The 26,613-nt window shown below is 39.1% G+C and overlaps 2 protein-coding genes and 2 long non-coding RNA genes across 5 annotated transcripts in view; 3 read left to right on the forward strand and 1 right to left on the reverse strand.

Annotated features, from left to right (window-relative positions):
• dnah6 (dynein, axonemal, heavy chain 6) overlaps nt 1-2,732 on the forward strand; it is a 57,608-nt gene extending 54,876 nt beyond the window's left edge. For both annotated transcript variants that reach the window (XM_042436128.1, XM_042436135.1), the window contains exons 79-82: nt 80-152; nt 1,360-1,511; nt 2,000-2,222; nt 2,448-2,732. In XM_042436128.1, coding sequence (XP_042292062.1) covers nt 80-152; nt 1,360-1,511; nt 2,000-2,222; nt 2,448-2,551 — 552 coding nt within the window. In that variant the 3' untranslated portion in view covers nt 2,552-2,732. The remainder of the gene's footprint in view (nt 1-79; nt 153-1,359; nt 1,512-1,999; nt 2,223-2,447) is intronic.
• Nucleotides 2,733-8,721: 5,989 nt separating this feature from the next.
• Nucleotides 8,722-26,613, reverse strand: part of chrna8 (cholinergic receptor, nicotinic, alpha 8) — a 46,405-nt gene continuing 28,513 nt past the window's right edge. The window contains exons 5-10 of the mRNA XM_042436189.1: nt 19,968-20,047; nt 19,239-19,406; nt 15,417-15,611; nt 14,787-14,873; nt 13,045-13,154; nt 8,722-12,155 (exon numbers count right to left, since the gene is read on the reverse strand). Coding sequence (XP_042292123.1) covers nt 11,556-12,155; nt 13,045-13,154; nt 14,787-14,873; nt 15,417-15,611; nt 19,239-19,406; nt 19,968-20,047 — 1,240 coding nt within the window. The 3' untranslated portion in view covers nt 8,722-11,555. The remainder of the gene's footprint in view (nt 12,156-13,044; nt 13,155-14,786; nt 14,874-15,416; nt 15,612-19,238; nt 19,407-19,967; nt 20,048-26,613) is intronic.
• LOC121913569 lies at nt 11,951-18,687 on the forward strand. Its single transcript, XR_006100327.1, has 4 exons — nt 11,951-12,029; nt 12,104-12,215; nt 15,438-15,558; nt 18,633-18,687. It is a non-coding gene; the product is annotated as an uncharacterized LOC121913569 (long non-coding RNA).
• On the forward strand, nt 19,307-26,444 carry LOC121913566. Its single transcript, XR_006100325.1, has 3 exons — nt 19,307-19,390; nt 26,065-26,137; nt 26,230-26,444. It is a non-coding gene; the product is annotated as an uncharacterized LOC121913566 (long non-coding RNA).

Here is a 26,613-nt window from a genome sequence, read left to right on the forward strand (position 1 = left end):
ACACATTTAAAAAAAGTTGAGTTATTTAATGATACACATTTAATTGCATCCCTCCTTCTCTGTTGTCCTCTCTCGCCAGACTTGGATCACACGTGGCCAGCCCAAATCTTTTTGGATCTCAGGATTCTTCTTCCCTCAAGGCTTTCTTACTGGTAAAACACTGCAGCACTATAAAGTTGTGTCTTCAATGTTTTTAATGAACCATAGCAGTAAAGCAAGTTAAAAAGCTGTTAGAATATACTTCAGAATTATAGTGATCACTATTATTTATATAGTATAATTATTGTATGGAGCAGTGATTCACAACCTGGGTCTCTTGACCCCCACAAGGGGTCGCTGGATTAATCTAAGGGAGAATGATTGGGCAGGAAAGGAAAACAGAAAAAACGTTTGTTGTTTTCTCAAGCTTTCCACTAATTTTAGCTTTATTTATTGTGAATTACTATATGTTATCTCCTCAAGTCTCTAAAAGTTATAAGTCCTCTTTCGTTTAACTGGTAGACAGTGCAATATGTGAGGTGGGGTCCCAGGTAAACTTGAAGGGGTCACAAGTCCTAAAGGTTGGGAACTGTCATGGAAATTTCTGCATGACATACTCAAGAACACACAAAGACACAAGAGAGCATTAAACATTGTTACTTGTTGAAGCAGTTGTAGACACTGTACAATCCTTCACACAATCAGTAACAATTATACAAATGTCCAAGTACAAAAACACACAAAAAAAATACAGTTATCTCATATTTTTGGAGAGAAAGCATGTTGTTCAGCCAGCTCTTTCTCTAAAGATAGCGAACACAAACCAGAGAGCAAGCAAAGTTAAAAACTTACAAACAAGTATGGTCACACAGAGACCTAATGGTCAGTGACTTCAAACAAGGACATCCTTCAAATTTAGCTCATTTAGGTACCTTGTGATCCGCACAGTTTCTAAGACAATAGGCTTAAGGCAAATACATCTCTAGCTAACCCCAGAGGTCAGCAAACAACCCTCAGATAGAAACAAGTTCAAGAGTTCAAAAAGTCTAGGAAAAGGATTTCTTATACAACAGTGTCGCAGTGACATTACATCACATTGAACTGAGAACAAACATTGACCCCTTAGTTTGAAAACAACATTTGTAACATATATAATGTGTACAAGAAATACATCAAATGATAACCACTATTTAAGGCTCTCTCACTGGTATAGACTACATAAAAATAATGTGAATAGTTGTTAACTGCTTAAGAATCTCCTCAGTTCCTAAGGGGATCTTGAGATCAACAATGCATTGCCAGCATTTAAATGCTTTAGATCTTGTAATACAACATGATGAACTGTGTTGTTGATGTTCTCCTCTGCCCGCTGGCATGTAGGGGTACTGCAGAATCATGCCAGGCATTACAATTTGCCCATTGATGAGCTCAACTTCCGCTTCAACATGGTGCCTGTGTACAGGGACCAGGTAGCAGTGTGTGAGGCTCTACGCACTCTGACCAACAACGATAAATTGGACATGGACGAGGAGGTATGAACATAATTGGCTGAGATCAGAGGCAACAGATGTTTATCGAGGTTTTAAGTTTGGCCAACTCTTAAAGTTCGCTCATCTCAAATTCTTTCTGCAGACTTTACAATTCCTGTTATCCATGTCTCTCAACGCACCATTTCACTCAAATTAGTTTTTCTCCCTCTGAGCTTCCTTGCCCTTTCTGTAAAAAATACAGCTAATTAACAATGCAGATTGTTTACGTACGTCTGCAGAGATTTAGCACAGTCTTGTGTATGTATTTGCAGGACTCGGATGGGTTCAACCACCTGCCTGTCATTAAGTGCATGCATTATCTTTACCCAGTGATTCAGTGCGTGTTCTTTTCTGAATCAAGAGATAATGATGGGTTCAAAAGCAAGGATGATTACTGTGTGCTTAAGGTGTGCCAATAAAAAAGAATCTCAAACTGTAATTCCTTGATTATGTTTCTTTAACTCACCATTGTTCATTTGTGGATACAACAGTTACCAGAGCCAGAGGACGGTGTGCTCGTGCATGGCATGTTCATGGATGCCAGTCGGTGGGACGATGACAACATGGTGATTGAGGATGCGTTACCTCGAGTGATGAACGCCATGCTGCCAGTGGTGCACTTTGAGCCACAGCAGAACTATGTGCCTGAGCCAGAACTTTACCACGCTCCTCTGTATAAGACCTCAGCCAGAGCCGGGACTCTATCCACCACTGGTACATACTGGGTCCATACAGGGTCCCTCACTCACATACAGCTTTAGGCATTTATCTGACACATTTTACTCTGAACATTGTTTGGTTCAAGGGTACTTTAGTATGAAATTATACCTTGATAGACAGATTGTTGTGAGTAGTCTTTGAAGGGACCTCTAAACAATGTAATGGATAGTCAGTTTGATTTAGATTTTTCCTCACGCTTCATTTTCTGTCTCCCTCCAGGTCACTCAACCAATTTTGTTGTGACAGTAATGCTTCCATCCAAGCGACCCAGCGACTATTGGATATCCAAAGCCTCGGCTCTGCTGTGCCAGTTGGATGACTAAGTTTTATTATGCAAGGACAAAAAGAGAATTTTAAATGTGACTAACATATACCACTATGCACTATCCTGAATTAACATCTGAGCTTTTGTAGAATTATTTATAAAGATTTTTACAAAGACATGACTTATGCTGAAAGTGCACTTCACTTCACATACAGTGTAATAAACAAAATTCTCAGCTAGCCCTGACTGATCTATCTGCTTCCTTCCGAGGAGATTAATATAAGTTATACGCAACAACAAAGTCGTATCCTGCTGACACTTGATGAGAGCAGGGCAGTGCTATACATCCAGATCTTTGAAGATGAGGCATTCTGTCTCCACGGTGTAAACACCATATACTAGACTCCCATACTGGAGGGCTCCAATTCATGCTGTGCGGTAAGTCATTGGATGAATGTGCTTACTGAAATTTACGGTACACATCTAGCCTCAGGGAGAGAAAAGACGTAGGGATGGACGGCAGAATAGATACAGTAGATGGATGAACACAGATGGGAGGACAGACACATAGATGTTAATGGTTCACAAACAGAAAAGAAAAAAAAAAACAGGGTAGCTAAGAGGGATGAGTTGAGACGGGAGAAGGACTGATGATCATCAAATGATGAAATTTTTCCGCCACAACCCCCACACACATCAGCAGCCTATTTGTGTCACTTAGGGCATGCCGTGCAAACACATAAAATATGGCTCTACAAACACATTAAGTACACCCACTGCAGTAGTGGGGCAGGGTGCCGACACACTCAATCTCTGTCTCTGTCACACACTCTGCCTCCTCCACACCTTACTGCTCCGGTAACTGCAAGCAGGAACTGGCATATATAAACATTTTTTAACACGAACATGAGGAAGAGCAGCTCAAAAAACAACCACAGTAGCTCAGGGCACTGCAGAGGAATAAAGGAGACTTACTCAAATAACATTTTACACCAATGACAGGACACTATTTTACAATTGCTTTGGCTCAGTTTTCTCAACAGCGTGATGTGATGTGTCACAGCGTATTAATTATGTGATGTATTGCCTAATTTGTAAGTTGTATGTCACACAGTACATTTATCAGAGCATAACGTATGTTTATCACTTAAGTTAAATAAATAAAATAGTCATTAGTCAAATAATGCTGTCAAATAGTAATTTATCCTCATCAAAGCAAAGTAGGCAATATTCATTTCTTCAGAATTATACAAATTGGAAAGGAAAAAAATATGCAATTTGTACAGACGTCAGTATTAAAAATTATAAGGAGTAAGAATGAATTTTTAAAACTTTAATTTTAGTTATTAAAAGTGCTGTATTTCTGTAAAGATAGATAATGATGTCCAGAGTCTGATTTTACACTGCAGTAAATCCTACATTACACCCATACAAGGCAAAAAGTTGATAGTGATTGAACATCACTGTATCGGTTTATTTTTTTCTGTTCTATACCTACCACAAAGTTTGTTTTACTCAAGGCACCAAACTTAAGATATTTCAGTCACTAAGTTCAATCATCTAAAATACAGTAAGCTACAGTAATATTGTGCTGTTGGAACATTATTGTAAACTACAGTTTACACTACTATAACAGACGCTCAATACGTTGCAACAAGTGATCTAGTGTTTTGGACTCTGTATATAAGGAAAGTAAAGATAGGTTCACATTTTTTCAAGTCTGTCTTCATACAATATTCTTATGCCCATATGAAATGTAAAAGCGTTATTGGTTGCTATAATCATTCCCTCGCTCCATAATGGCTGTGAAGAGATCCCCTCCTAATGTTCTATTGTAGCAATGTATGAGATGCAGACAAAATCCATAGTCCTCATTCGGTTAAAAAAACATCACAAAGTTGAACCAAAATCAATGTGAGGCTTCAGCAGTCTGAGTTAGTGAGCACTGAAGTTGCAGTCTGTTTAGTACAAAATTCACTCTTTTTATTACTGTGCCTCCCCTGCGGCTCAGGAAGCACAGTCTGGGATAATGGAGAGTGTGAATTTTGTCAAGTCAGATCTAGACTAGACATAGTGAAGTTTTTCTTACCTCCTCTCATTCTGTCCCTCACTGTTCCACATGCACAGGCTGCTATGCACTTTAGTTATTGCTAGACTAACATACTGTCTGACTATATTCGTGACGGTTGGGGAGCTCTAGCAGAGGCAGATGCGTTACATGTCATGCAAAGCCTCCCCTAAAGCTGTAAATGGTGATGAGTTGTCTGGCTTTGTGGGGGCTTTTAAGTACACCTCATCAGGACATGTCCGTTCAGAGGTGAAACCTTTCATTTTATTAATGTCACCTTCATGCAGATTAAGAGACATTTTTTATTTGCTTGACCTGAAAGCAAGTTTCTGCACATATAAAATTGATTTCTCTCATCTTTTCCTTGCATTTGGAAAACACGGTGATCCAGTTCGATTCATTTGAGTTTTAATTTTGTGCAGTGTTAGTCCAACTAGTTCATACACAGTGACTGCACAAATGACTTCACACATGCTTGATTTTTTGCAGCTCTTGTGTCACCAACAGCGACATCCATTGACCTCCTAACCTCTTTTATTAACCTACTTTCTTCTGATCAATCCTTTTATGAGCGAAGATTATGCTCTATGAATAACTGTGAATGTACTGTACTGTTATTAGGATAGGAGTCATAATGAAGAGGGGAGGCGGGAGGATTGAGGGAGTAAATGGGATTATATGCCCCAGTCACTCTGAAACCAGATTAACAATGTTTTATCGTACCCGCGCACACACACACACACACACACACACACACACACACACACACACACACACACCTCCATCTCCGTGGATTAAGTCAGAGGGAAGAGGACATGGATGATGTTTGAAACAGATGGGTCCAAAGGAAAATTAAGGTGTTTTTTATGTTTGTTTTTTTTTTTGAAGGGGAAGGAGGTGTGGGGATTTAAAAATGATGAAGAGTGTGAGATTGAGGCATAGAGCAAACACTGTTGATGAAAATCAGGAGAGCTGGTTACATGAATATTTGACAAGTTATCAACATTTTTGTAATAATGAAAAGCACAGAGCGACAGTAGGTCAGCCTTGAGCGCTGACTGCAGCGATGTGTCATTTGATTTAATGATGATGACAACAGTCATTTGGGCTGAACAGAAAATGTGTTTGCATATATCAGATTGGACTTTGTAGGTCACAGGTTATTCAACGTAGTTCATTAAATGTTCCACCATAGAAGGGATGTCAGGCTTATACGCAGTCATATTTAAAGGAATATTTAGACCTTTTGGGAAATACGCAATGCTACACCAAATATGAAGCTACAGCCAGCAGCCGGGTAGTTTAGCTTTACCATAAAGACTGGAAACAGAAGGAAACAGCTTAAGCTACCTGCACAAAACGCTTGGTTAAACCATAAATTGTCATTTTATGCTTCAGGTTTTGTACCGATTAAAGTCCCCCTCCACTCAAAGATTTGTTTTGCTTAATGTTACTTCATTTGGATGTTTGGACTTCACTGTGCAGAACGATGAATGTGTTGATGAATAAGTTCGGCACTTGAAGACTAAAAGTTTTCACATTCATCTGCTGAAGTGGAAAAGTTTCTCTGTGCTGCCAGAAAACCTGAGTTTAAGACGTATATCTGCAAGCATGATTTGTGACATTACAACCAGTTTGCAGCGTGTGATGTGGAAACTTCAATTCTCCAGTGCACTGAGAATGGACTTTTTGGTGAAGTAAGAGACATTTTATCTATAGAAGTTACACTTTTGAAAATAGAGATATTTGCATATTCAGATTCTGGATTTTTCAATGAGGGAGGAGTGGATGTCATTTCATTTCATTGTCAACTAGTTAACCAAACTTTTTTTGTGGATAAAACATCACACACAAATTATTTCAAGCGGAGTATTTTATATGTCTTAAAAGATGTCTGGACGGGATCTTTAAACAAAGATATAACATGTTTTGATTTTGTTGGACAGTGCCAGACTAGCAGTTTATCCCCTGCTTCCAGACTTAATGCTAAGCTAACCGATTCCTGGTTATACCTTCATGTTTAGAGTAAAAACAAGGGGAAATACAATACTTGACATTTCGATAGTGGTCTAGTTTGACACATTGATTCAGACTCCTTCTCTAGTTCTGAATGCATGGCAAGGAGGAGGACAAGACTGAGTTATGTACAGCTGATTATATACTGGTCAGAATCAAGACTTTTTGAGGCTGTGACGATGAAGAGACCTTCCATCTCAGTCATGCAGAGGTTAAGTCGGACAAGCAGAGCACTGTCTGAACCAGTGGAGGGACCCCACCTGAAGACCAGAAGGGCGTGTGCGTGCATGCAATCGCTCTACAAAGCAAATGTCCATATAGATCTCACAGGAGGGGCAGGTGTGTGGTCTTTACATTACACTTACTGCACAAAGTCTGCAGAGATCTGTTCCAGCTGACCTGGCACGAACAGTGCCACCAAACAGAGCAAACATTATTCACCAGGATTGCGTAACTACCCCCACCCCCACCTCCAGCCCAGGTGGTCTGTTCTATTTCACGACCAGAGAAGGGAAAGCAGCACAGCACTGACAGTCCAACCCGTTCTCATCCCAGGTCGTCTAATACCGACACCTTGTCACGCCATTCTGGCATCTCATGCAGACGCACAAGGCACCCTAAAAGAATTGGTATTTGATGCCCGGGGAATGAGAACGGGCTGGACAGTCTGCAGGGAAGGCTGGAGTGGAGACACTGTCTCTGTCAGCTCAGCCTGTTCGCAAATGGTAGGGTTGTGCATTTGTTTGTGTGTGCGTGTGCGTGTGTTTGCATGGTGTGATACAGTGTGGTGCAATTCCAGCCACCAACAGCTGTCTGTCTGCGTGAAGTGAAGCCTGAGATTAGATTTGACCAATTTGAACATGTCATCACTCTGCTGAGCGCCATTTGGTGTGTGTGGTTGTGTGTGTGTGTGTGTAAGCTGCCAAACGTCCTGACTAATATCACAGGCAGTAAGGAGATTGGATCCCCCCTGACTTGGTCTATCTCAGCTATTCATTCCTGCTGGGAAATGAGGAAGGTTGCTAAGCCTTGCCCGCTGAACACTCACTCTTATATGTTCACATATCTGAGCTCATGTTGACCTGTCAGCTGTGGGTGCAGAGGAGCTTACAGCACAACTTTGTGCAGAAGTCTGTAACTTGTCCTTAACCTTTAACTCCCCTGTACCTGGTCCTATGTTTGAAAACAACCTCAAGGAATGAAATATACCTGCCATGGCAATTGAAGTTCAGTTAGTTGACAGAGGCCTTAAACAAAATTATTCATCCACTTGTATGAATACACAATGAAAAAAGAGAAAAAAACATGTATTCCCAAATTCAGCCGAAGCTAAAATGAGGCCATAGCAGTCTGTTAGCCAAATAAAGTGTGTGCAAAGATGTCCAAGTGAAACGCAAAAAGAAAAAATTGCCCTGAAAAGACTGTAAGTAACCCACTTGATTTTCTAATTCAATAACTCTCAGAATACATGATAGCATGTGAGTATTGTTTTTTGTTTTTGTTAAGCCAGACCTTAAAAAACATTAACCTATCCTTTGAGAATTTTTGCTGGAGATTTCAGATTTAAAGCTTATTGTGAGAAAGATTAACATTTCCAGTTTTCTGTTAGTTTGTTTTTTTTAAGCCATGGAATGGCCCATTTCATATAACTACGTGAACAGTACTGTTGTTGATCACATGCTATGACGGACCAGGCACATCAGATGACAAGCTATCATTCCAGGACCAGTGTTAGAATGACAAGAGCAACCCTGTTATAACCCTGTCACTTTCGGAAAGGAACGAGGATCGTCCGACAACTTTGGTGAGTAGAAGCATTTTTTAAGTGTATTATCTAGTGAATTGTCGGCCCATTGAATGCCAGTTATTAGCACATTTCTCCTTTATTTTTCTCAAAATAGTAATATACAGTGAGCATTTATGTACATCCTTCAAAGGAGAATAAACCATACTAAGCAGAGAGGCACAAACCACAAAGTAAAAGACACTCCAGTTGACCAAAGTACAACACCGGTGATTAAAAAAAAGCCTGTGATAGCAAAGCAAACTGTCACAACCTCATTTTAACTGCACATCACTATTATTTGAGCCAGTTGTATGGTTCCAGCTTTGACTGTTGAATTTCTTTTTTTTTTTTATATATATATATTCTGTTACAGTCTCATTTGAGAGTTCGTCATTCTTCATTTGACACACTCTGAACACTCTCAGTGCCATAAATGCTTCTCACATGAAAAACAGATATGCTGACTAGACATCAACATGAGTCGATAACAATAGAAATGGGTCAGGTTATCTCACAAAGTATCTACAGGATTGGCTGTCATTAGTTGTCAGTCCAAGTCACATACAGTATTTAAAAGACAGTTTTCATCCCAAGTCTCATATGAGTCATTAAATCTCCAGGGTTCATCTTCTTCCAGATGAGTCAGTGATCAAGGTTTTGCATTATTCCTTGATTTGTTACGCAACTTTCTTTCTGTAGCCAAGGCCCCTCTCTCCACTTTTGTCCACATGAACTTTGATAGGCAAAACAGTGTGAGTTCTGTCCAAAAACAGCTTCATTCTCTCAGCTCATTGATGCTTAGTTTTCTGTCTGCACCTGCAGTAACTTCAAACCTACAGTTCATAACTACAATGTGCAATGAAAAATGGATCAATATTAAAGGAACAGTTTGACTTTTGGGGAAATACGACTAATCGCTTTCTTGCCTAGAGTTAGATGACTCTTATGTTGGTGGAGAGTGGCATCAATCTTCTCATTGACAAGACACCCAAAATGCCAAACTATTCCTTTAACATTAACGTTAGCATCTCTAATAGCATTACATTACATTTTTGTAAAAAAAAAAGAAAGAGAAGAAAAAAAGACCATAATCATGATGTTTAAACCAAATGTAAATGCTATATCACATCTCTGGTTATAGATAAAAAGTGTGGTGGATAGTGACATTTCAATGCTTTTACAGTGTTGGAGTCATAGAGTGGCGTGAAAGGTTGTCAGAGGGTGGCAGCCATTTGTTTGAACTCGGCAATTGATTAACTGTAACAGCATGAAATCTGTTTCAGTGACTATTTTTTGCATTGCAGTCACTCAGGACTATATGTGGTTGCTTTCATCCTTCCTCTTACATCTAAAACCGCCCACGTACTATGTCAAAAAAAAGTCAGTTGCGTGTGTAAACGTGAGAATTCACACAAGACTCGTACCACTGAGGATCAGAGGGGACGTTCGAGGGGCGGTGAGAGGAGACAAGGTTTAACACAAATCTGTTACATAAGGTCACCCAGTAATCCTTGTTGCATGTTGTTTGCTAGAGATTAGAGAAGAAAGTGTTTGCCTTTCGTTGAGTATTACAGAGTAAAAACACAAAGCACTCAGCACTACAAAAGATTAGTGCCAAATGCATCTCTACTTGGGTGTTGTCTCTATGTTTAAAAATCCATCACAAGAACAAATATTGTCTTTCAATCATTACTGACTTTGTTCTTTTTTCTTCATTGCAAGATTTTCTCAAAACACAGCAACACAGTGTGTAACTAGAACACAAGTCAAACATTAAATAACTATCAAAAGATGAACACATTGTGAGTGAGTGTGGCTCATTTACAAATAGCCAAAGTGTATCATATGCTAACAACACTAAATACGCTGTATTAGCACAAATTGTGCAGGCAAAAACTGCTGTTGGGAGCTCCATTCATGAACTGCTGCATGGTTTAACAAACTGACATAAAAAGAGCAAAACTTTGAGGTCACAGTTAAATATGACTTTCACCAGTAATGGTAAAACTTTCTCTATTCACATTTATAGATATAAAACCTGGGTCTGAGCTGTGCTAGAAGGAAATGAGAGGATTCGTGGCAAAAAAAAAGAAGGGCACAGAATGATAATGACTTGAAAGGCAAAAAAGAGGTAGGTAAGGAAAACATCTAATATCTACATTTATGGATGACAAAATGGAGATACTATTTTAATTATCGATTGATTGTTTTAGTCATTTTCCAAACAAAAATCCAACACACTCGCCTTTTTTGGCTTTTGATTCAATTTCATACTTTTCTTTGTCATATATGACAGTAAACTAAATATCTCTGGGTTCTGAACTGCTGGTCAGTTGAAACAAGAGATTTGAATACCCTGGGCTCTAGGAAATCATAATGGGCGTTTTTCACTGTTTTCTGACATTTTACATACAAAACAACTAATCAAATAATTAAGAAAATTATCTGCAGATTAATGTAAAATGAAAATAATCATTAGATGCAACCTTAGTTAAAAAAAAAAAGGTGAGATGTACACTGCTGTAAGTCAACATGTCAGTAACTCGTATATTTTCCAAATCAATAGAGATTTCATCTCAACTTCACCACATTATAAAGTAAGATGTAGATTTATTTACAAAAAAAAATAGCCTTAATGGATTACAGGCCTGAGAAAACAATTTCAGGGCATAAAATATACTATTTATTGAACTCTATTGACCCTATTGTATTGACCCTGCTGAAAACATTTACTTTATTGACTTTATGACATTTCTAGAAGATGAAATGTAGTAGTGTAAGGAAGTGAAAATTGTGAAAGTAGCAGAAAAGAAAAAGCTGAAAAGAGTGGGAACTGAATATTCTGATGAGATGTGAAGCCCGTGTGGTGGCAGGTAAATTTATGTGGCTCAGCAGGGATACAGATGAAACGTGTGAGTTTCTACATCATTAACTACTGCATGTAGCCTCAACCTCCTACTTGACATACTTTATGTACGGTGTTAGTACATACAGTATTACTGACAAATATGTGAGAACACAGGAAAAGGTTTGGTTCTGAAGCACTATTACAACAATTTTAAAATACAGGATCTTATGTGCCTCTATGGTGTAGTAAGAAGGAGGCTTTTGTGGCACAGTTCTAATTGTGTCAGGATTTGAAATGTTAGTTTTGCCTCTCTTTTATCTCTCAGAGAGGGAAAAAGATCAGCCTTATGTGAAGTCTTTGGACACAGCCTCGATGAAATTGGGAGCTGACATGAGGATGGTGAAGGTGCAGATGATGGAGAAGAGCGAGAAGGCCACCAGGCATAACCGATCCACCACTGCCGCTGCAAACTTCCATTCACTGCAGATCGCTTCTCCTTCGTCTTGCTCTCGGAAGCGCCTGGCAATATACTGCACTTCCTCCAGGATCCGTGAAATTTCTGGTATCTGCTCCAGCAGCAAAGTCCGCGACTGCTCAGAATGGATGTCATGTGGAGAAGAACCATTAGGGTGGGTGCCCCCGCCTCCTCCGCCGCCGCACACCACCACACCTGGATCAGTGCTTGGTGGGAAAGCTGGGTTGTCTGTACCCATGGAGTGGTAGCCAAAGTACAGGTTCATGTTCCCGTTGGTTGTGGTTGACTGGGTGGAGGCCTGGCCTGGTATGGTGCTCATCTGAATGCTGCTTGTACTTGTATGGTGAGGTGGTGGGTGGGAGTACTTGTAGGTTAGGGGGCTACTGGAGTTCACAGCTGTTTTGCTTTCCTCTCCAGGCTTCTTCATGCGCAAGAACCAAGCACACCAATTGAGGAGGATGACTCGGACCTGGATGAAGAGATGAGATGAGATGAATCAAAACCAGAAAGAGAGGCAAGATTTTAAAAGGTGAGAGATAATCAAGATCTGCCTCTTAAAACTTTGACTTACTTCTCTTTTTATATCTGGACTACATTTGTCACGATTTAGGGATAATCCACAACAAGCCATGAGGTTATAGACAAATAATACCTTGAGGGTGAAGGTGGTTCACCTCCATAGAGTGCATTAATTTTTGATAACCGCGTGGTTCCAGGATTAGTGGATAATCACTGAGACTCTGGTGGGTCTACTACGACTTGTAAAGCGAGGATCCACTGACCCACAGAGACAGCCACCGGCATCAGTAGGCTACTTTTTGGAGGATACAACTCAATGCCATTGTACTAAAAAAGACAACATAATTTTCAGTAATCAATCCCTGATAGAATATGTTCATTGTAGAAAAACTCATAAAATATTATCAAACCTACAACCATTGTGGTCTATTGGTACTATTATAATAACAGCTCACACAGCCAATAGTAGTCAGCTGGCAGTAAACACGCTAGCAGATTAGCATGCTACCTTGTCTACCTTCATCTGATACGTGACCCTGCAGGTTATAGTTTTCCCTAAAGACTCTCATAGATAATCCTGCTTAAAAGTGCAGAATTAGCCAAAGAAAATACACTTTTAATCTTTTTTTTTTGTTGACAAAATCTTGGAACATAAATATTCCTTTATCCCTCCAACAAATGGGAGCTCTAGCCTAGTATCGGCCTAGATGATGCTACAGTATGTATAGCCATGCATTTAAAATAATACACCACCTATGCCCAATCAGAGTTGGCTATTCTCCATTTTTTAGTGTGTAGTGAGAATTAATTTTTGATTTTAACAAATATTGTTAACCTACCCATTTAGGCATCTTCCCACCATGGGGGTCGTGGTGGTGGAACTGTAGAACCAAGACTGTCACCACCACAGATAAGCCCACAATCATCATGGTGCTTGCAAAATACTGAGCTGAAGAGGAAAAAGAAACAGCATATCACAGATTCAGTAGAATACAATTATTACAGAGTCATGAACAGCCTATTATCTGAAAGTGACCGGTACATTTTGAAAAAAACATTACTCATCTACATGTACGAAAGAGAGGTGAGCCTAGTATTTTGGCCAGACATTTCCCAAGTCAGTCAGTCAGTTGGTTAGTCAGTGGGGAGTTTATCCCTATCAACAAACCTAAGGTCATAACGCCAAAGGGACTGGTAGAAGGATGACTAACATTTTGTTTCCTAATTTACAAACCAGCCAAATCATACACATGCTCGGAGGCACTGAAAACCACAGAGAAATAAAAATGTATAACATTTGCATGTAAGCACACACGCTACCCCATTCACACACAAATCCTGTTACACACAAACATTAGATATATTCCCCTCTCAAAGAGAAGTCATTTTTCATTTTCAGCTGTAATGTTAGCGACCTCACAGAGAGGCGGGCCAATCAAATATCATTTTACATTTCCATGTCAGAGTATAATTGGAAAACCTGTCAGAGTGAACACAGTGCAGCATTTTGTTTGGTCTTCAATCTATCAGTTCTGCTCCATCTGCAATGTGTTAATATGTCTACTGGAATAAAGGGGTGTTTGCTAATGACTTCGTTTTACATCACTGAGCTGCCAAATGATGCCGAGCAGCATCTCTATCTGCAGCCAGCCTCTCCTATCTCATGGCCTGCTGCCTTGTCGCTTCTGGTCTGTATCAGTGTGGCCTTATAGAGTGTAACTCTGTCTGTGCTCCTGCACTGAAAATAATCTTCACATCCTGCATCAGCAACCTCCCTCCCACCCACCCACCCACCCCAAGCCACAACATATCGGTCAATCTGTGTGAAGACTGGAAATTTTCCACTACGAACTGCCCTGCAGGGTTAATATGAGGTATAAATATCTTTGCCATTCAGCTGTCATTCAGCTGTTTTTTTTCTGACATGGCAACCTATCATGGCCAACTGCCTGCTGGGTAAATTATTCTTTGCATCCATCAGCTTTCCCAGGTTATCTGTCTGTTTGACAAAAATACTAACAGTTAATGAGGAAGAACATCCACACTGACCAACCAGCCAAGGACTTCCATGCTATAGTACTTTGTAGCCTGTCCAACATGTGCCTATAGCTTTCTGCTGAAGGTCAGATTCAGGTGGAAGGTGAAAAAAACATGTGTGGCACAGCATTTCTATTTTTTGCAAAAAGATTGACACCATCATTTTTAAAAAAAAAAGTTTTTGGAGTAGAAGACTTACACAGATTTTCCTAATTGGTTTGGGAAATACACTTATTGGCTTTCTTTCCCAGTGTTAAATGAGAAGATTGAACCACGCTCATGAGTTTGGTATCAGTCTTCTTGGCTAACTCTCAGCAAAAAATCGGATTTGTGTATTTCCCATTATTTTCCAAACAGTATTCTTTAGGTTTTGAATGTACTGTACACTTTAAACACACTCACTACTTTGAGTAAATGTCACATATCTATCACCAATAACTGTTTGCTGGAAGATAAGCCTTTGATTATTATTTAATCCATCGTAATTGCTTTTCTTTCCTTTTCATCCTTCTCAAAGTCAATTAATCATCAGAAAGTGTCTTACCAATCAGAGGAACAGAGTCTGAAGTGGCAGGCATGATCTCTGCTACCAGTAACATGAACACTGTTAGAGACAGCAGCACTGTGATGCCTGGAAAAACACAGCAGACAGAGAGATGATTAGCTAACACAGGGAGTGAAAACTTTCATCACTGATGAGATTTCTCTAAAATGTTGACTTGACAGAACTTAAAATAAATGCAGCCGGTCGATTCAAGATAGGTGAAAACACATAGCTGTGGATTTATTTTGGAATATTCACTCTCTTTTCTAACCTCAAGGGAACACTCACAGTTATATATTTATATATCTGACCCTGTCTCACTGAATGGCATTTTCAAACAAGCTGGCATTTTCTAGTCCAGGTGATTATCTTTGCTGTGTTTATAATGGAGCTTTTATTCATCTGCTAATGAATATAATCTAACACAAATGCTAATTGAAAGCCATAATGTCAGAATTAGCATAGAGCAATGACAAATAAATGGGTTAGCAACAGTGTTGGGACCTGGTGGGCTGAGATCACCATGGTAGGGAGGAGGAGGATACATTTTTGTCCGCATGTATGACTACTATCATGAATCATTGTCCCTCGGTGTCAGTGTGAGAGAATAGTGTGTGTCCTGCCCCGTACCCAATGAGATCTTCTCTCCAGAGTCTGCAGGCAGCAGGAAAACCAGCAGGGCCAGTCCAGAGATGAGCACGCAGGGGATGAGCAGGTTGAGACCGTAGTAAAGTGTCCTGCGGCGCATGGTGACCGTGAATGTCACATCAGGGTATGGTTCTTTACAGCAGTCGTAGTACAGCTCATTACGCTTAGCCGGCACACCTTAGAGAGAAATGAAGAGGTGGTCAATTACAGGTCAGGACTCAAGATTATAAATTAAAGATCCAGTCTTCAGTCGTGCTTGGCTGACTCATTTTCAAAGACCTTATTAATGTGCAGCTGTGGCAACTGATTTCAATATTAATGTCTTTTTAAAGTGTTCGGGAGTTCAGTTAATAATCATTTAACAACCATAATTAACATAATTTGTAATGGTATAGTTTAAATATGATTGAAAGAGAAGGTTTCCAATCAGAGGGTCACTGGTTTGAATCTGTGGATGGGAAGGAAAAAATGTGTCAGTTAGAGAGATAAATGATAAATCCTCTCCTGCCCCTTGATAACCACTGTCACATGTGCCTCTGAGCAAGGCACTTAACTACCACCTAAAATAATAAAGAAGAAGGACCTTTTACTAAAAGCAAACTTGTTGTTTCGTCATATACTAGAGTGTATAAAATGACTGAATATCAGTTTCCACAAAAGACAAAGGTCGTTCTCTGTGATGCCCTTAAATCCACATTTTCTTTATCTGCAGGAAAATTCCACATTGTATTCCTATTTTCTTGGTAGCCATGTGGGAAGCAGCTTGTGGCTGAAAAAACAAAAAAACAGCACTCTTATCTAGATGAATAACACAATAACATAACACTATTCATTTAAATAAAACAGTAATCTATTCAACTCTATTCAGCTTGTGCAAAACATTTTAGCTTATCTAAAAATCACTTTAGATATCACTGTAAAGCGCAGCTCATTGTGGCTTGTCATCTAAATGGACTGACTGAAGTCCAAAGTCAAGTCCCAGGTCATAAACTTGTTGTGTTTTGAGTCTTAAATTAATATTTTTTTCTAAAGCAAATTTAATGCCACTTCAAAATGTCAGCCTTTTGTTTGAGAGCAACCTTTATGTTAGGAATCTGCATGCTGACCATCTGCCAGTTGCTGCTTATAAACCTTTCATCTTTACTGGATGTGTGACTGGACATGTTTAGTGAAACCAGCCAAGTGATTTGCAGGCAAGTCAGCGTCAAGTTGATGTATGATCCAATGTCATACATACAGCGTGTCAATAGATTTTACAGCCAACATCAGCAACAGCTCCTGATCCAAGGCAAGGCCATTTATTTTTATAGCACATTTCATACACACTGGCAGTTCAATGTGCTTTACAAATTGCATTATAAAATATATTAGACTGTATAAAAAAATACACAAAGTAAAACATTAAAGTAGATGATCAGTGAAATGTAAAATGGGAAAAAAGTTCAATTATAGGCAGCAATAAGTTTAGATATGAACACGGTCACATTTGGACAGTGCCCAAGATCACTGGGGAGGTGTTGACCCAAATCTGCAGACCCAAGTCACAAGACCTGACTGCTCAACAAACTTCATATGGAGAAAGCATGGCAGAGATATAATTTGTTCCTAATCCAGTGAAACCAGTAGCGGTATTTTAAAATCAATTCTCTGACTTAATGGTTACCGATGCAGAGACTTATGTTCATATTTCTTTGTTTTGGTTACAACTCTCAGCTCAAGTTTTCTAGGACAAAGAAAGACACCCAGAAAAAAAATAGTGCATAAGGGAAAATGGAAGGGACCTTAGGATAGGCAATTCATAGAGAGATCCCCCTCCTTGAATAGCTTGGGTACAATAGGTGCCATGAGTGGTAAAAAGGCAATTAGAGAAAATGTTATGAAAGTTGTAGCAATTAATAGAATAACAAAGTTCAAAACCAGGATTATAAATCCACATTTTTGCAGACTGACACACCAACACATACATCTGCATATGAGCGTGTGCATATTTGAATGTACTTGATGTTCATTGTGGTTGGAGTTATGTGTAAACTGAGAACTGGTTGGGAAGGAGGGACAGTTGAGATCAGTCTAGCTGATCAGTGGCTGTCCACTGTAACATCTCAGTCTCAGAGGATTCAGACAGACAACCAGTAAACTGACTATGTGGTATGTTTTCATGTCAGCTTGTACCTTCTGTAGAACATGTTGCTAGCACCACACATCTCAGCAGCTGGAGAAGTAATCGTTAGGACAGTATTTAAATGCTTTTCATCGAGGCCTTATCTGTATTGTTGGCATATTCATGTTCACTCGACTAATCTGTCTCAAACATCAGACCAACAACAGAAATCAACATCATAGTTGGATGGTCAAAGTTAAACAAGAGTAAAAAACGTTGTGTGCTCATCCTTGAATCTCAGCGTGAAAGCCATTGTGTTGCAGGTAGATTGATGAGCATGACTTTGATAGATTTCATACGCATAATCATTTCAAAGTGGACTACAGGTAGTGTTATCTTTTTCCTTGATGAAAGATCAGCAGTCTGGGAGCTTGAGTGTGTGTGTGTGTGTGTGATTCTGTAAGAAAGAGGGAGTGAGAGACTCAGTTGTAACTCGCAGCCAACAATCAGTGGTGAGCAAAAATCAACCTGGAGTGGCCTGAATTTGATTATAGCTTGAGCATCGTTGTACAGCTGTATTACCCAATCATACTCCTCAGTGTTTAGTGATTCTGAATGAAGCCCTGCTACGCAATCAGCAACATATTCAAATATGCACCTCATTTTGGGGTTAGCTACCACAAAAAAAACTTGATTTTGAGGCACCAGGACAGTGTGTGTTCTGGGCTGGCTTGCCGCCCGGCTGTGCCTGAATCAAGTGAACCATTCCTGGGCCAGCTGTCACCACACGCACCCATGCCCCCCCTTCCTCTCCATTCCTCCAGCCAGCTGGGTACTCTCACTTTGTGTATACGTATGGGGTGTGCATGTGCGTGGAAGTGAATTTTTTCTGTTGGCCTCTGAGTAGCACCCAAACCTGAGTTAGTTAGAGATTATGTGAGTTCTTCATTACAACATGGAGAGAGAGGACGGGCAGTAAAAGAAATAAACAGAAGAAGGAGAGAGAGAAACAAAGGAAGAGAGAAAAGGAACTGATATTACCTTTATTATCTTATCTTGACTATTGCTCTTTTCCTTTGTTTCTTGGGAAACGACAGACAAACTGAGAGGTAGTGTGGACAGAGTTAAAGAAGCTAAAGTCAAGAAAGAAACAAGGTAACGGACAGAAACTAGCCAGGGAAAGCAAATAAGAGAGTGCAAGTTTGCATGTTTATAATATTTTATTTTTAAATAAATATACTGTATATATTAAATAAATAGGGTTAGAGTCCCAGAATTCATCATCCTGAAGAAACTGTGGATACCGCTGAGCTAAACAGTGGCAAGCTTCCCCAGGCTATCTGTGAAGTACTCTTTAGCCAGGATTGATAGACAGGAAAATGTCAGTGAGAATGACATATTACAAAGAAGTCGACACACAGTTGCTAGAACACCTGCTGTCAGAACTGTTTGACACTGACTGGTTGTCTAACTCCATGGAATATGACATAAAGGGCCTACCTAATGTTAAAAGTGCCTGTCTGTCTTTTTCAGAGTCTGTCAGTCTTTAAAATTCCCTGCAGGAACTTCCAGTTTGTTGCTCCAGCATATCTCTCAAACATAGGTTTATATTTTGTGACTGACAAGACTGTTACTGTAGTATTCACTGTAATAAACAGCATGCTCAAAACTGTTTCTGTCAGCAGGTATGCCTTTCTTCTTACCTACGAGGTCCCACTCCCCATTGGGTATGTAGGTAGAGATGTCAACGTCCATCATCTGGAGGTCCAGCAACCAGCCATTGTGAGTCCAGGAGCCAAACTTCAGGTCACACTTCTGCACATCGAATGGGAACCACCGTACATCGATGTAGCAGGTACTCTTCAGGATGCCTGGAGACAGGTGTTGAGGAAAGATATTTTTAAAACTAAAAAGTAATTTTATTGTTATTAAGTTACTTAAATGTATTTTTAAAATGACCCTTCTAGTGCCATAATAAAACACAGCCCAGTTTGACATGGCTTTGGTGATTTGCAGGCACAAGACATCTTGGTTGAAACCCAGCTACATTTGGTAGAAAAGTTTAGAGAGTATAGGACATAGTGAACTGCTATGTTTTACTATTTTTCAAAAGCATTTCAATACCTATAAGCCAAATATTGTAATACAGTAGTTGAAATGCTATAGAAATGTATGTCTAAACCACCAATTTTTCAACCATATTTGGGCCATGCAGTTAACTGAAAATCACTGAAACCATGCGTGGAAGGTGGAAGTTACAGCCAGTGAGTTATGTGATTGTGGAGGATGATGATGATGGTGAAGATACTGTAACAACAGCTATATATGATGATAATAGTGTATACTAATAATACTATAGTGTTAATAGATGAGGTTAACAATGGAAAATAATATGTGCCACAGTGAAAGAGAGAATATCTGGAATGTCTCACCTGGCGGGATGTACTGGCAGGATCCTGAAGCATTGACCAACACATTTGTATGGAACGTTGCATCAAACCTCTCATCAGCACTACAGGGACAGAAGAAGGGTTGGATATAATAATAATATAAAATCAGCAAATGAGCATTTTAAGATAAAGCCCAAAAAATAAAAAAAATATGAAGGGTTTTAAAGAAAAAGCTAGAAAGCAGAGGAAAGGGCCAGAGGTTGAATGAGAGTTAAGTGCAGAGAGAGAAACTCAGATAATCAACAGCAGGCGAGAATGAAGGTGACAGAGAGAGAGGAAGAGGCGAGGGGGATTAGAGTAGATCCAGACAGACAGACTGACAGAGTTTAATTTTACCGATTATCTTAAACAAACACGCCATCGAGACGTCCTTCAGACAGACGCGGATTATGTGCCCTCAGTTACCAAAGCACAGACATCATAATCAGAAAATTACACATTTCACACAAGTATAAAAATTATCCCTGGGAAAATTAGAATATTTGAGTTCTTACTTCAGAGAGTAAAAACAGAGGACTCATATCTGAGAACAGCTAAATTACAAATGTTGAGAACTCTTTTTGGCTAGATATAAATGTATCTCTAGGCGCTGACTGCAGTCATAAGAGGCATAACAGAAATATTAAAAATTTCATCCTGGCTAAGGGAATTTTTTTTATGGGTCCCAAGAGCTGTATTCAATTAAGTACTTTCAGAGAGCACATCCTTCCACCTAGGCTACAAGTCCTCTAAATTTGTTGTGTTGATGACATAAAATGTTTAGTTGTTTTTTTTAAAATACACCTGTATCTAAATCCACATCTACATCAGAATACACATTATAATAGACAATAAACACTGATTGTCTTGTGGCGGACATGATTTTTTGGGATACAAAACCCTGTCTGGTAATATTAAGGCTACCAAAAGAATTTGGCAACCAATTACAAAGTAAGACAAAAAAAACCCAACCCAATAATCAAGCAGAAAACCTAGGCTTATAAACCAGGGAATCCAGTAAAGTATGGTTATTTACCTATCCTAACTTCATTTAAATCTGTGGAACACATTTTGTGCTATAATGCTGAATAGTGGAACAGACAAACAGACACAAAAATGTACATGTCTGAAAACAACCTCCATGGCAGAAGCAACGAAGCAGTAAAAATGCTCCCTGTGATGATAACGCAATGTTTATATATTATTCATTTATTCATAACAAGTATAATATTTATTCATACTTTCCGGTACACTGTGCCCCCATGGATACACTAAATGAGGTACAATGAATGCGTCTCATTTTGAACAATGAATGAGAGCTCATCCAAAGCCAAACAAAACAGCCTGACTCATACCATCATCTATTATTGTCCATTAGTACATTTCTACTACCTACAGGTGGAGACTAGAAGCAGGGGGAGAGAGCAAGTGATACGCCTAAACTCTTCCTGAAGGCTTTTTGTTGGACAGGTGGAACATAAATTTTTAGCAAAGTGCACTGGGACGGAGCCCAGAAGACATATAGCGGGACAAGGCTTTACCCATAACAGATTTATAGGTGTGACATCAATAATCTAAATCTAATCACTCTTTTTGCTTAGCAGAGAGGGAAAAACAAAGAGGCTGTGACAACATTTTGGCCGTAATCACTCTTATCCATTGCCTAGAATAAATGAGCTAAATTAGCATTTAGCCTTGTAATGGTATTTGGATTAGATCTACCTTACATATAAATTACCTGCGTAGCATTAGCATTTGAAATTACGTGGTTTCAGTTTCTCATTCTGAAAACCATCTATCAAAACACTAATGCAGGATGGGTTGAATATACATTAAAAGGGATTCTTTTAAATTAAGGTTCAAAAAATGATTTTTCTTTTTTTTTTTGCCATGGTTAAACAATGTATAGCAAGCACATATGAGCATCACAGGATTTCCCCATCTTAATCAGATCTTAATCAGATCACTGAGTAAGTAGAACATGTTTTGAAAAGGTCATATGCCACATGGGAAAGATAAGGGCATGATAAAGGTGTTGAATCCCAATGAAGTCCTTTTGCCTGCAATGAGATTCTTCCACAGTTTAAACTTTTTTTTCTTTGGTGTCATCCGTTACATTAAAAGCAAAAAAAAAAAACGTGCTATTATCTTGCATAGCAATAAATGTTAACAGAAGGATGAAGAGAAAGTAAAAAGAAAATCAGAGGTGGAAGTGAAATAATATGCTATAAAAAGGGAAGGAATTGTGCTGCTACAGAAATCAACAAACCTCCAGAAGAAGGTTTTAGGCAAATGACCTTTCCTCTCATACAGTACAGAATTTATTGCTTCAATATCCTCTGGCTTAATGCACCACCTGCATTTGCATTTAGTTCCTGTAAACATTGTTACAATACGTGTTAAAACATCTTCATCAAAATATGCTGCCCATGTCAGGAAAGGCAGCATTATACAGTCTAGACTCACAACAAGTCAAACTCACTGTACATGTCAAGAAAGCAGCTCAACAGAAAGATGGCTTTCATTATTTACATAAGAAACACAATGAAAGCAGAAAACTCTGTACCTTTGGTTTCTAGCTTCCTGAGTGTCTGTATCAGATGGTGAAATATTTAGAGTCATGCTTGGGACAGAACAAATGGTTCCTGTATTATTCATCTGAAATGGGTTTAGGTTTGTTGCTGTGCTGACAAGAGAACATACAGAACATACATCTGTCTATCAGTTAGATGTCTGTCTACTGTTTAGATCCTCCACCAGTCAGTCTGTGCAACCACTCATGTCCATACAGTTGTAACTAACTTAGATGATGCAAAGGCTGTGAGACTACCCTGCTGTGGACCGAATAAACCGATTTATACTGCATATGGTGTAGTGAATACATGAACATGCATATCTATGCACATTATCTACAAATGAAATGAGTTGATCACTGATCTTAGGCCAAAGGGGTTGTAGTACCAGGTACAAACTCCCTTATGCTCAAACAATGTGTGTGTTATGGACAGAGCATGACTATCACAAAAGTCTTATGACAAAACACCTACTTTGTTCAGATCAAGTAGGCTGTTGCTCCCGATCCCCCCCTCCAGGTTCCACTACCTTTGCACACATGAGCATTGAAGATCTCTGCAGATCTCCCCAGATCTCCACCCAGAGACTTCAACAGGCTTGATACTTTTAACTGCTGTACGCTGCACAGGCATAAACAACAGTCAGAGCTTTCCTATCCGCAGCATACAGTCACATAGAGTCGATCCTCTTGATCTCCAGAGAAAACTCCAACATAGCAGCTCTCAGCCGGAGGCTTGAGTACTTTTCTACCTCCTGTACTACCTGCAGCTCCTTCCCCACAGAGAGAAGTGACATTCTACATCCCTAGAGTCAGTTTTCATAGCGAGATGTTAGCACACCAGGTCCCCCACCTTCATTTACTGCATAACTGACAAAGCACCAGATCCCTACACCTAACCTTGTGAGTGGTGGGTCCATATTAAAACACCCACAAGCTCCCAGGCCTGGCAAGATTGCTTGTAAGGCCAGGGTACACTTGAAACAAACAAGTTTGTACAACGTTTTGTCAAACAACGTCTGAAGGCAACCGTCTTTCTACCTATTCCAAATAATCGCATTTGAAAGCACGGCGAAAATCGTGCTGTCATAGAGAGCAGCGAGACGCAATGAGTCATACAAATTAGGGAAAACGTTGCACTGTTTGGACAGCCTCTCCTTAGAGACATCCTTGGTGTTGCACTCTGTTGTACACATAAAAAGTGATGGAAGTAGCTGTGTGAAGAATGAAAAAAGAGAGCATGAAAAATCATGCATACTATCTTACATTTTTCAATATCCATTTTTGTTTTGTCATTTGGCAGACACTTTTATCCGAAGTGACTTACAAGACAATCAAACGTTAGAGGACAGTGACTCCATAACAGCCGTGGTACAAATTCTCAAGTAGCTGACCACGTACGAGTGCAATGAGAAAGACAGGTTTTTATGTATATGTGTATATATATATATATATATATATATATATGTACTTTATATATATGACCTGTATAACACACAATCAGTCTCTTAGCCACACTTTTCATTTACTCACTCACTCACTCATTCACTCATTCACTGACCAACGCATTCACTCAGTCATGCACTCATAGTGACTGAGACTGACACTCACTCGGTCATTCTCTGTTATTCACTCACTAAAACCCCTTATGAATACACACTTAACTTAGACAATTACAGCTTGCATTAGAAGAGCATGTTAATATATTCATAATGTTTGATGTCTTCATTTGTGTACAATGTTCAGACAGACTGCACTACTTGTTAAAGTATTTACTTTTAAATAACTGAAATGCAATTTTAATTACCTGAATGAGCGCCATGCTTTGTTTTTTCTATTACTTTCTAATTTTGTACAAATGTTTAGCATCTTCATTTACAATGTTAATAAAGTGAAACATGGATTGAAAGTAACACCTTGAATTTGTTTGTCTTACAATTATAAGTTACAATTCAAATGGTTATTCACTGTTGTAAATACTGTCCATGAGTAATTATATCAAGTCACAAGGTTTGGAAAAAAATATTAAAAAAATTCAACAAAATTTACTGTAGTACTCACTGTTAGTAGTCAGTTACACAATAGTGTGTTGAGTAGTATGTCGTACATATTGCAGTTTACAGTAAAAATCTCTAATTTTACCTCTTGTGAAAAAAGTGCAAATTAACAGTAATAAACTGCAATCGTTTTGGGAGTATTTAACTGTAAACGTAGGAAATAACAGTTGTATGCTGTATTTATAAAAACAGCAACAAACTGTTAATTTCAGCAACAGCAAGACAGTGTTAATTTTACAGTAAATTAATGGCAACCCTGATGCCAGTTTCTTTACTGTTTTTTGACAGAAAAATCTTTAACAGTGTACTGACATATTTAGTTGCTCTTGGTCTGGTCCAACCCTGAGACTGGGACCAATTTGCCAACGTGCTGTTGCCCCAGCAAACACAGCTCTCACAGTCACAACAAGGTAGTGTTTCTCAGAGGGGTTTTTGTTCTGGGAAAATCCAAATACTGACTGATGTCAGTGTTTCTCTTACATAAGGTGACTGAAAAGTTCCCCAAATGCTGTTGTTAGTTTGTAAATAGCTGAAATATTCCTTTGTAGTTTACTTTTTTTTTACTTTATATACAATGTTTGTATTTCCTAGACTGTATTTGTCCCTGTGGGAGTTTTGCATCTGATCTAATTTCCTGACGAGGATCAGTAAAAGTTCATCTTATCTCATAGATTTAATCACTTTTCTTGCTTGCTTTCTTGCTTCATAAAAATAGAAATAAATGATTTCACTCACTCATAATTTATACTGCATGCATAAAGAATGTCAGTTTCAATCTGGGTCTGTGTCAGGACTACAGTGTCGTTATCGTTAGTGATCGCTGATCCCCACCGTAAGCTGCTTAATGTTCTGTATCATCCCTGTTAGATAGTGAAACCTCTCCCCCCTCTCTCTCCTCTCTCTCCTTCACACACGCAACTCCGGCCAAGCTGGAAATCTTCCATAAAAGAATCCTCAATCACCTTGATGGTAGTGCTGACAAGCAGTACCATCAATCAACTTCAGCTTGTATCGTGTTGTCTTTCCCCCATTACAAGTGTGATTTTTTGTGTGTGTTTGTGTGCCTTTGTGTGTGTGTGTCAGAGATAGTGTTTGATTCTAAGTATGCTGAGAAGGACTGATGCATTAAAAACATCTTATGCCCCTGTTAAATACCCTCTCTTGGCGCTTGACAGTATAATAATGGTCAACAATCACATAACCTTTCTCCCCCAGTGCTTTTCACAGTCAGCAACACTATAAATAAACTGTTTCAGTTACATAAACAGAAGCACCAAACACCACTTTAGAATTCCCTTCCAGATTAATATGTTTTACATTTAGTGGGTGGTTTCAAGTGAGAACTGTCTTCCATCACTTTATTTGCTATGGTACTATAACTGCATAGAATGCCATTGCGATACCCTGACTGTACAGCATCTGATTTTGTTTTACTGATACTGCATTACCTGAATTTATCTTTGCATTGCAGGTCTGAAAACGAATAATGCAATCCTCCAGAGCCAAAGGAATATCAAGACGGAAACAGCAAATTTTTGCGCAAGGTAAGCACTTTTATATAAAAAAAGACATTTTTTCACAGGTTGTCACGCTACATTTGCATCACTCACACCCTTCCACTTCTCTTTTTTGACAGTCTTCCCCTCCTACTTGACCTAGGGAGGACCTAGTGTTCCGTAGTGGCAATTCTTTAATAGCCTTTCAGCAAAATGAGCAAGAATAAGACCTGTTTTGCTCTTGTATGCCAGACAAAGTCATGTAGATGTACCACATAGAGGCACATTTCTTGTTTTGTTTTTTTCTTTATGCCACAGCTGTTTAGCAAGAATGTAAATGTTCTGGATGTTATTTGTTTCTAGGCAGCCCTCTGTAATAAACATCTAAAAGCAGCTTGTGTTTAAGGACAAAACTGACGTCACACGTATTCTTTTAATTTGCACAAAAGCCTGAAACACAAAGGACTGTGGAAAATCATCAAGTCAGTCACTGGCAGGTCTTTGAAGAGTTCTGAGACAGCGGG

Source organism: Thunnus maccoyii, chromosome 2, assembly GCF_910596095.1.
Source record: "Thunnus maccoyii chromosome 2, fThuMac1.1, whole genome shotgun sequence".
Lineage (NCBI taxonomy): Eukaryota > Metazoa > Chordata > Actinopteri > Scombriformes > Scombridae > Thunnus > Thunnus maccoyii.